The sequence below is a fragment of the Stegastes partitus genome, unplaced genomic scaffold (assembly GCF_000690725.1).
Source record: "Stegastes partitus isolate 25-593 unplaced genomic scaffold, Stegastes_partitus-1.0.2 Scaffold202, whole genome shotgun sequence".
NCBI classification, from domain to species: Eukaryota; Metazoa; Chordata; class Actinopteri; family Pomacentridae; genus Stegastes; species Stegastes partitus.
Window position 1 is genome coordinate 528,733 of NW_007577933.1, and position 11,773 is coordinate 540,505.

At 38.0% G+C, this 11,773-nt stretch overlaps 1 protein-coding gene across 1 annotated transcript; it reads left to right on the plus strand.

The window, feature by feature from the left end:
• The first annotated feature begins 4,083 nt into the window (after positions 1-4,083).
• On the plus strand, positions 4,084-11,657 carry imp4 (IMP U3 small nucleolar ribonucleoprotein 4). The gene is made up of 9 exons (XM_008280615.1): positions 4,084-4,163; positions 5,328-5,436; positions 6,036-6,119; positions 6,207-6,316; positions 8,145-8,277; positions 10,345-10,499; positions 10,594-10,688; positions 10,826-10,899; positions 11,128-11,657. The coding sequence occupies exons 1-9, from the start codon at positions 4,161-4,163 to the stop codon at positions 11,238-11,240; spliced, it is 876 nt and encodes a 291-aa protein (XP_008278837.1). The 5' UTR covers positions 4,084-4,160; the 3' UTR covers positions 11,241-11,657.
• The last annotated feature ends 116 nt before the right edge of the window (positions 11,658-11,773 follow it).

Below are 11,773 nucleotides of genomic sequence, written 5' to 3' on the forward strand. Positions count from 1 at the left end.
ATATATTTATTATAATCTGCATAGCTGTCTATGTTTAATACTTCAGTGTCTTTATTTTTCTCTATCCACAACCATTCTTGGCAGAAAAACATTTGTCGGCAACTGCAAACTACTACATGGTCGGTCAAAACTGTGTAAAGAGCTGAAATGACTTCTACATGTCTTGCCTCATTATAAAAAATATTGTGGAAATGTGTGTTTTTGTTGTTGTTGTTGTTTTTAGAACAGAATGACAAGAAATAGAAAATAGAGGTAAAAAAGCAAACTGTACATGACTCCACGTCAGCTAGGTTAGCTACCTCTGATGAACTATATCTGTCTGTAAGTTTGGCTGAAAACCTTCAAACCTCAAACCCATTTATTCTCCGTTTCCTGTTGCTGCTCTCTGCCGATGTCGAGCTGCATAGCTGTTTACACTGTGTATAATTTTGACCCTCTGATAGCCTAAAATGATGTTGTAAATGTGTGCCTGTGTGAATGGAGAAGAGACACAGCTTACTTCTGGAGTAGAGGTAGGTGGATGTGGTGACTGTGGGCAGCAGAAACAGCAGGATCCAACGAGTGAAACTCCAGATGTATAAAACTGCGGCTGCAGTGTGGCAAAGAAACACATGTATAGTTTGACTTGGCCATGCACAGGAAGTATGAAAACAGTTAGGTGTGTTTGAGCTGATCATGATTCTCTGAACATTATGATTGTTACACTGTTCTGTAATACACTTATGATATTGCAGCAGACGTTCATATTTTACGCATGTATTTACAATAATTAGCTTGACTTAAGGCGTACTGATATTTTTATAACATCTAAACACAAGTTGCAAAATATAATATGAACAGTTTTATTTGTAGTAACATAACAAGAGAAAATGTTCAAGAACAGTTTCTCTCAGCTCTACAGAAAGTTTGATGTTCATTTTTTTCTGTTGCTTAATTTTTCAGCATCAACCTCAAGTAAAAAAAAAAAAAATCCGGAAAAACCTAGTTAATGAAAAAAAAAAAAAAAATCCGGAAAAACCTAGTTAATGCGTACTTCACATAGACGCTTACTGTCACACATGGAGAGTTTTGATTGAAGGAACTATAAACAATGCAATGCCAATTGCATGTATGTGTGTTAATGTCAGTTATTACATGAAGTTGTAAAAGTAATAATTATATTTTCTGGATTTTTGCCACAATATCATAGTATACAGAGGGTTTATCAGAGCTTTTTTGAAAGCAAACAATTTAAGCTGTGACCAAAACTGTCAAACAGAAAACTAAAACAGTGATCAAAAATAGACAATAGAGTTTTTCTAGCATTTACCTGAACTGGGAGATGTTTACTTTGCTTAGTTGGTGATCAAAAATATAATTAACACAAAGAAAGCCTTGGTTGTGTTATTTTGTTACAGCAAACAACCCACAGTTCTTTTTAATATTAAATCTGACAATTACTTTCTTTAGCGATCAATCGGTTGATCAGTGTACAAAACATCACAAAATCCAAATTAACGTGTTGAAATTGCTTAATTTCTGTGTTACAAGCAGTGGAAAATCTAAAACTAACAAGTTTGCTATCATTGAAACTAATATGTTTTGACTTTTGAAAAGCTGGTACCAAGGATTTTCTTTTTGCATTTAAAAAGAAAAAAAATTTCAAATATATAAACCAAGCAATTAATAAATTTATATTGAACCTAAAAATCCCAATAGGAGTCCTTAGGGGGCACAGCAAAAAATCTTGGCCCCTAAGTAAAATAATCCAGTCACATATTTTTGAGTTAGTTTCGAAATTTTAGTGCACAGTTTGGCTCTGTGATCAGGTCTTAGGATCCTGAGTAAAAATCAACTGGGAATACATGTTTTAAAGATCTGGATTATCACAAAAACATTATTATACTTGTAAAAATGTACAATTTATCTACATATGATGATGCCATAGAATATGACTTTTTAGAATAATGAAAATATTGTTTGTTTTTTTGTAACAGTATTTTCCTTTACTTACAGCTGTAGAAGTAGCCTTTAGCCAGCTTTATGATGGTGTCATTTCTGCCCAGCACACCACACCAGTACACTCCTTCTCTGCTGCTCGGCTCCAGCAGCTCCACGGTGAAAGAGTGCGAGTCCTCGGTCACCTTCAGTTTGCCTTCATCCACTAAGTGAGCATCTGGGCTGAAGGCGAGGCCAGTGCAGCACACGGCAGAGCTCTGCCGGCACCAAACCCTCGGCAGGCCAGCGTGATTTTCTTCATAGGGACATGTCAGCTGTTGCCAATGAACTGCTTCACCTTTGTCACCTGCATACAGTCATGTTTTAGTAAGCTGTTAAACCACTATACTCTATATGGGATGATCTCAATTTAAGTTCTCTGTAAAACCCATCTGTTGGCTTACCTGTAGCCAAAAGCAATAGTAGAATTAGAGTGTACATCGTCCAAGCTTGAATGTTCTCTTGCTCATAAGGTAAAGAGGAAGAGAAGGCCTATTTAAGGTGACTGAGCTTCAGGAAATGTCTACCCACGAGGATGTGGTTATTTGTCTCAATGCTGAAGTACATCAGAGCATAGCCTCCCCTTATCTAGAAAAGAACTGGTCAAATAACTTACACCTTATCCAAACTCATCTTTGTAATAAACAGTTTGAAAGGTGGATGTTTTTTGGTGCCTGTTTGAAGCCAATATGGCTCAACACTGGGAGTAGTGGATCCAGATAGTTTTTATAAGGGTGGTCGTGCTGAGACCGTTCCTCACATGGGGGTAGCATGAAACACTGAAACGCTAGGCTGAATAGTCTTTCTTTTAAAATGATTTTTGGTAACTCACTCTTTTCATTTGCTTACACAGGCAAGACTGCCATGTAGAAGTACACTATGAGAAACTGAATATAGTGTAATGAGCTTTGCACACAATTGATAAACCTCATAATTGCCATTTAATTTAATGCAAGGTGGATTGGTGGTAAGCATTGTTGCCTTGCAGCTGTAAGATCCCTGGTTAGGATGCCCAGGATTTTTCTGGAGTTTGCATGTTCTCCCTGTGCAGTGTGGGTTCTCTCTGGGTTCTCCAGCTTCCTCCCACACAGTCCAAAAACATGTTGAGGTTAATTGGTGATTCTAAATTGTACGTAGGTGTGAATGTGAGTGTGCTTGATTGTCTGTCTCTGAGGATTAAGTGGTGTATAGATAATGGATGGATGGATGATGGATTGGTGGACATGCAAATGTTAAACTGTGTCCATTCAGCCTTTTGTGTCTTTCTTGTGGCTGCAGGGTCTGGGTCAGTGTTACATTGTTCAGCATTATGTTTCCAGAGTTCATCAACATAGATTTAATCCCCACAGTCTTTAAGAGTAAATACTGACTGAAGGCCATCTATGTTTCGTTTATGTCTTCTTTGTTATAGGGGCACGTTTTGTAAGACTTGCCTTCCTTGTGCTCCTGTTCTGCCATGTTTTCATGTTGTTATGTACAATACAATGGATATGTAAAAAAAAAAAAAAAAAAACTAACTAAAAAAACAACAAAAAAAAAAGCTAAAAACATGGATGAATAAATAAATAAAAATGAAAACGAAATGAAAGAGTCTGTACAAGAGCTTCAGCATGAATCCACACCTATACCAAAGTCATACACACTGAACTAATAAAACCACATACAAACACGTTAGTAATTCACATGTGAAAATCAGATGAGTTTTATACTGTCTGCACAGTATTCAGTGACAAAATCTTTGAAATGCTACAAAATCAGCATAACCATTTTCTGGTTGATCAGAACTACCTTGTTACATGTGGCAGAAAGGAGGCTGAGTGTATGATTTTAAAATTCATTTGTATGGGAACAACAGCTGTTGAAAAATAGTTCAGCAATAAAGTTCTTGAGTGAAAAATAGTTTGTGGATGTAATGCCAGTTCTGTTCGTCTGTGCGTAACTCTGTAATTCACTTTTAGTTGTGTGGGGTGGCCAGAGTGTGGTCTGTTGGCACCCTCTTGGCTCTGCCCCTGCACACGAGCAGAAGGTGGATTTTTTTTGTGCTTTTATTTTGGAAAGGTTTGTCGGTGAGTATCAAGCGTCCTGAGTGGTTCCTTTGTCAGCCAATGAGAGGAGTTCTCTTTCCTACGTCATCCTCCTCTCTCCACGTGAGCCTCTAGTTAGCTACAAGCTAAATAATCATCATGGTAAGTGAAATATTCCAGCATTTCTTTGAGCATGAAGTCCTTTGGTTTTGTGTGTGAATGAACGCTGTGGGCTTCGCTGAGCTGCTGCTCGGTGCTTGTTGCTCTGCTGTGAGTTTGTTTCTCCTCGTGTGTTCACTCACATCTGGGTCTCGGAGCTAGCCACTGTTTTTACTGTAGTAGTTCATCAAAAACCAAACAGGTCGTTCGTTTCTCTAACCTCTAAAGACTCCGCCAACCGTATGAATAGATAAATGTTCCGTCCACCTAATGATAAAAAATAAATAAAGTCGTCTCTCGTGTTTCTTCTTGTTTACAAATCATCTAGACCGAAAACAAGAGTCGTTGCTTTTAGAAACGAGGGCGCATCCAGAAATGTTTTACAGGTTGGAAATATAAGGCCACTGAAAATCTTGGGGTGGCACAAAGAAAAAATAACTAAAGCCATGACTGAATTTCTGTTTCACTGTTGTAGTATAAAAGCTAGTTGACAACTATGTCGGTATTATAAAACTTGAGAAAAACGTGATATGACCGAGTAATAATTAGACTTTTACAGTAAAATAATAATGAGCAGTGATGGTGCTCAGTATTCAGGACTGGTTTAACTTCACTGTGATTGTGTGTGTTAACTCACCTAACTGAGGTAAAAAGTACAGTATATAATATACTGTTAGATTCTGACCGATCCTGTCTACATGGATATTTTATAATTAGAAATGAAGTTAACATTGTGTTGTGCTTAAATGCCCCGCTCTCTCTCTTTGGAGATGCTCATATGGATCCTGCTGCTGTCTGATGCTGCAGTTATTTACTAAATTCAGAAGTGAGACTTCTCCAAATGGCCAGAAGCAACAAACAGTTTAAATATTGCCGTTCTACATGTATATCAGTGGCTGATTCCTGATGGAACCCAGTTGCATGAAGTGTTTAATATATTTTACATGCTATTTAATGTGTCTATAAGGAATCACCAGGATGAGTGTGTGTCTTATTGGAAATTTTGGCATCAAGAAGCAAATATATGTGTTCCAAATAACAGTTATCGATCTCTGATTACTGATAATCGCTACTGCTTCTGAAAAAAAAAAGCATATCAGCCGACCCCCAGTCTGTTATGAGCCTGCACCTCATTGTTTAAAGGGATTTGGTTTTGTGTTGTTCCAGCTTCGTCGAGAGGTGAGACTGAGGCGGGAGTACCTGTACAGGAAGGCACAAGAGGACAGACTCCGAACAATAGAGGAGAAGAAACAGAAGCTGAAGGGCGCACTTGATGGTAGGAGGGAACTGTAGATTGTTTTTTTTCCTGCTGCATTTTATATGACAGGTGGTCAGCGCTCTAAATGATCCTACCTCATGTTTGACAGATTAATGACCTCGCTGATTATTTGATCCGATATTCAGCATTTTTTCCATTTATCAATACTGTTTTTTTGTTTGTTTGTTTGTTTTAAATCAATCATTGATAAGATATATTTTATGTAAAAATGCACTGTTTGGGCTCTGATGCAACCACCTCTCCCCGTCAGTTGTCATTACTGTGATTTTGTAATGTCCCATCCACAGCACAATCTGATTGGTTACACTTAACAAATAATAGCCTTTCATTGAAAGTTCTCTATTAATTAAACATATGAAAAACACAAATAAAGGCATTTCAGTGCATTTATGTGTTGGAGTTTGTGTTTTTAAATATAGGTACCAAGATTCTTATTTACATTGATCAGTTCAATTTTCAACTCTATATCTGTGCTAAATATCAATGTGGTCTTGACTCAAATTGATATCAGTCTCAGCCTTGAAAAAAACACATTGGTCGACCTGTAGTTTGCCCCAAATGCTGCTATTACTCGTGCTGATTTTTCTTCTCTGCAGAAAATCGTCTCCTTCCGACTGAGGTGCGCAAAGAAGCTCTGCAGCTACAGAAACTACTGGAATATGATGATGAAGGGGCAGAAGGCAAGTGTCGGTTATTCCTACTGTCAGCAGTATTCTATCAGTGTCCATAGCCATTTTGTTTAATCATCAGGGGCTCTGTGTGTGCAGGCGTCAGCTCTCACGTGGACGATGAGTATAAATGGGCCGGAGTGGAAGATCCTAAAGTCATGGTCACAACATCCAGAGACCCGAGCTCCAGACTCAAAATGTTTGCCAAGGTCAGGCCAGCTTGTTTGGGGTGAATCACTTGGTTTGGATGGCAGTCGGACTTCGAGGTTGCTCAGCTGGCTACAGAGACATACTGTAGGCCAGATGTAAATAAGCTACTCGATGGTCCACATATCACTTACAGCTCATTGTTTAGTTGTCTCTGAGTAGGGCAGTGAAACTCCAGCTGCAGGCAGTTCTTGACTAATTCTTATGATGAGGTGCAGAGGTAAACAGTTGCAGAAATACAGAAGTTATGATCAGTGTTAAACATTTATGATACCACTGATTTATGGGCATGTGCACTTCTTTCACACCAATTTTCCAATAATTTTCTTGGATTTTCTTTAAAAGAACTATTACACATCTGTGAAAAGTACTGCAATCCAATACAACAGCTCTGCCATAAGTTCTACTTTCACAAAGCTTCTTCATTTTCAGTTTTTGGCCATGTCCAAAAGCTGATCATTTTACTTTGTTTATTACTGAAGTTTTAATGGGTGGTGACGCTGCACAGGACTACATAAGATATTTCCCTATTAACATACATGAGAACAAAACGTTATGGTGGGCAGTGCGTGTATTTTAGTACAGATTGTACAGAAAATTGAAATAGTGTTCAGATTTTGCACATCCAAGTATAATGTAACATATCGTACACATTATAAGAACTGCAAATGAATATGCAAATTTGAAATTTGTCTACAGGTACGCAGGCAATTAAAGGTATATGGAGTGCAAGGACTTATGTACTCCTGTTAAATGTACTCTTTTTAGGGAAAAACAAATAAATAGTACAAAAGTGTATATCTCCTAGAAAAATTAAGCTTTAGTTCAGAATGTAATAAATAATAACATACTTTTTAATGAAAGACTTCAAAAGTTTGTGAAGGTTACTGTGCCCTTTAAATCGACAACAGTTGACTTTTTTTTTTCTACATGTTCAGTGCCTCAGATGGCCTATCCCAGAATGCATTTGGTATTGGTCAGAAAAAGGGAAACAACTTAGACTCACTTCATGACAGGCAGCACAGATGGATAGTCCTGCATTTACATGTTGCAGTCTGTCACAATCTTTAAACTGTCACAGTTGCCTCACAGTTACAGATGAAGTTCTGCTTTATCAAATATTATTTTTTAGTAATAGAACATAACACTGAGCTACTTGAATGACACATTTCCCTTTTTGTTTTTACAACATTAAACCTGTTTTTGCATGACACTACTGCACAGCTTTTTAAATAGGGTTATTATATTTTGCACATCTTAAGCTGTTTACACAATGTAATATGTAATTTTGCACATTCTCAGGAGAATAATTTCCACATTCCTGCACACTGTAAATACTTTTATTAGTTTTTGTTACTTATATTCCCTCAGATTTGTTAAACTTGCTGTCTACTGACTTGCAACACTTGCTTTTAAAAATATTTGTTCTTTAAAAATGTTCTACTTGTTACCCTTTAATGTTATGCACTAAACCACTACATTCAATTCCTCGTATGGGAAAAGCTACTTGGCAATAAAACTGACTGTGGTCCTGATTTTGATTGACATGCTTTTCCTACTTTTGGCCACATACTGTATCTTCTACAGTAATTCTTTTGATGATTTCTGAAGGCTTTGGTTAGTGGTAATTTTTTTTTTGTAATATTGCCTCAACAGACAGAGTGCTTTAGAATTTTTGCCTCCATTTTCTTCTCATGCACGGTGCAGACCTGCAAATTGAGAACAACTTGGGGTTTAGAGACTGATGGAGTGGCAGTCCTCAAACAGCTTACTTACTAGAATAACTTAACGTAGAGCAGAGAAAAACGTGATCTATGTTTCCTGTTCCAGGAGGTAAAGCTGATGTTCCCTGGAGCTCAGCGCATGAACAGAGGAAACCACGAGATTGCTGCTCTGGTGCGAGCATGCAAAGCCAACAATGTTACAGATCTCGTCATTGTACATGAAACAAGAGGACAGCCAGGTATGGTAGCATTCTTCAGTCTGTACTTTTGATTTTTTTCTTATTTATGACATTTGATTGGTCTCTGTTACTTTGCCTGTCAAGAGGTGTTTACAGGAACTACATTAACTTAACAAAGCAACCACCTGCAGTGCCTCAGTTTCAGACCACATATAGGTATTTTATTATTTGGTGCTTGAGAGGTTTTTAGGATACACTGTGTGGAATTTAAAGCTGCTTTCGAAGGGTTGTCGTAAACAAGCAGGCTTCTAATTTACATTCAGCAAAAGTAGAACAGACTGGGTGTATCCTTGAGTTCTGACAAATTTCCTGAATTAATTTCCTTCCTCATAAAACATTAAACATTTATTTTGAAAATTTTGAGCCCAGGTGTTTACATCATGCATGTGTTAAGAAGAAATGGATACTGGGCTCAGCAATGACGCCCCATCACTTGGTTAGTGATTTAGTGACTTGAAAAGTGATTTTTCCTGTTGTGAGTGATCACTGGTACAAACTGGTAGCAAGACTGAGTGATGGTGTCATATCCAGGTCTATTAATACATCCAGGGTTTACATTTACTGCATGTTTGCGAGCCTGCACTCTTCCTCTATGTGTCCTTTGTTAGTGCATTGGCATTAATCCAAGTGTACTGCCACCACTTGATGGTACTTTGTTGACCTGCAGTTATATACACAAAGGGAAATATGGCAGCTGCTCATAACTACAAACAATTACATTAAAATGTGGATGGTGATAAGGATAGGTATAAGCACCAAGGATAATGCTGAAGTAATTTATTGTTGTTTGGACAAACTTATGTGAAGTTCTGGCAGTGGCATTTCAACCTTACAGTATGAGTAATGTGTGTCAGCAAACATATTGCAACTTTTTTTCTGTTGGTACAAGCAGAAGTCTGTGGATTAAACTTGATTTATACTCCTGGGTTGAATCTACACATAGTCTGTGCTGTAACAGTGTACAATATCCATATGTACTGTGCTGGTGTGTCAATCGCTCGACAACAACAAAAACTAGCTAGTTGGTTTCTTTGCTGTTCTGTTGAGTTTCTTTGTGCTCTTTGAACTATGACAACTAAGACAGAGCGCATCATGTTGGATTTGCAACTAATATATGTTGATCAACAGTTACTTTCATTAAAATTACTGCAACAGAAAAAAGAAAAAAGACGTCAAAACTGATTAAATCTATTTACAGATTGATGAAGCTACGAGAAGAAGAAAAGTCTACAGTGACAATACTGGCTCTTATGGTTGCTTCATTAGCAAGACAGATACAATTACAGCATATAATACATTACATTTTGTTTCACAGCATTATTTTAGCAAAAATCAGTTACTTTCAAGCAGACTAATCACAGTTGTGTTCTGCTTCACTGCACATGTAGTGACATGTCAAGGGAGATACACATCGGACATGCAGTCTTAATGTCCTGGTGACCGTTGAAATTGCACTTTTGACTCTCTCCCAGTTCGTTTAGATAGAGACCTGGTTTTAGAAGTAGAAAATAGCGACCCGCTGTTTGTACCAGGATGGCTGCTGAGTGACGAGATTTGCCTCGAATGACTGTGGTATGGCAGAAGCCTTACTCCTGTTCTAAATGCTAGTTAACATTTTGGGATCAGGGTGACATTTCTTGTTGTTGTTCATGTTGTTTACGGAGTCATGGCTGAACGAACTCACTTCAGACTTGCTCGTATCTTTGGACGGATTTCACCTGGTCAGAGCGGACCGGAGCTTGAGGGAGAGTAGTAAGAAGAAAGGCAGGGGACTCAAGAGAGATGGTGTACTGCTGGCGTTAAAAGAGCAGCGCTGCACAAGGGATGTTGAACTGCTGGTGGTTGGTTTGCAGCCATTTTACCTGATGAGGGAGTTTTCGCACGTCCTGGCAATTGCAGTTTACAGCTCGTGTGTCCTTATCTTTACTGCCATGCCACTACCACTCAAAAACAATGTAAACATGTAAATTTAAACCTACTGTGTAAAGTGAAAGTGAATTACATTACGTACAGAAAGACAACACAGAGTTCTGATTGATTAACTCTTTTGTTCCTGTATGTTTACAGATGGCCTGGTGGTGTGCCACTTGCCATTTGGACCCACAGCTTATTTCACACTTTACAACGTGGTAATGAGGCACGATGTTCCAGACATAGGCACTATGTCTGAGGCATACCCCCACCTCATTTTTCACAACTTCTCCTCACGGCTTGGCAAGAGAGTGAGTACGCGAGTGCTAGACCTTGCATCGTACACATGGCATTGATATTCTCTTTCACCACTTTGCGTACAACTAATTAATTCTCCTCGCACAGGTATCAAATATCCTCAAGTATCTTTTTCCAGTGCCGAAGGAGGACAGTAGACGTGTGATCACATTCGCCAACCAAGAGGACTTCATCTCTTTTAGGTCAGTTTTAAAGCACTCCCTCAGAGTAAATGTCACATAAATAGGTTTTGTCATTTGGGGCAAAAAGTACTAAGATTAATTGTTTTTGTTTTTTTTTTCCTTTTTTTTAAATGTTTTTTTATTTTTATTTTTTACAGACATCACACCTACAAGAAAACAGACCACAAGAATGTAGAGCTGACAGAAGTAGGACCCAGGTTTGAAATGAAATGTAAGTATAGATTCACCTAGTCCAGAGACTCTTACTTAAAAAAAAAAACAGTGAAACCCACTGGAAGATCATGATAGCTATTAGAGACCTTAGCTGATATAATAACAACACTGTGGGAGTAATGTGTAAAATGGCAGTGCTAATGAGCCACTCTACAATAAGAGCTGAAATGAAAAATATATTAAGGATGTCATATTAACTTAGGACTACATGTGTTCTTCTGTTTAGTGTACATGATCAAACTGGGCACCCTGGAGAATGAGAGCACCGCAGATGTCGAGTGGCGTCACCATGCATATACAAACACATCGAAGAAAAGGAGGTTCCTCAGTGTGCAATAGGAATCAAGACAACAACTGTAAAGTGTAACTGGACAATTGTCAAAAACTGTGTTGTTCTGAACTGCAGGAAGTCTCAAAATGTTGCGGATGTAAAATGACAAGTGAGGTTTTGTCAGAGGAGTTTAACAAATGTGAGAAGAACGTGTGATCAGAAGGGTGTACTATGACACAAGATCAATGCGTTACGAAGTACCTATGTTGAGCCCAAAGTCAGATTTTAGAATGTCATGAAGGTTTCTCTCTTTTATCCTGCAGCTAACTGGTACCACCTTTTCACCAATTCTTTTCCTGACAATTCTCAATGAGATGAGAATCGTCTGTACCACACAATTAGTAACAAAGACCGAATGCATACTGTATGGAGTTTGTAACAACTGTTATGCTATTTTGTAATAAAATTTGTCTATTCTGATCTTCGTTGGTTCCATGGTGTTTTATCTGGCCCATAGTGAATAACAACTGTCCACATGTCCAAGATACAAAAAAAAAAAAAAAAGCATAGTGTAAGATTATGAACAGTGTAAGTATATGAA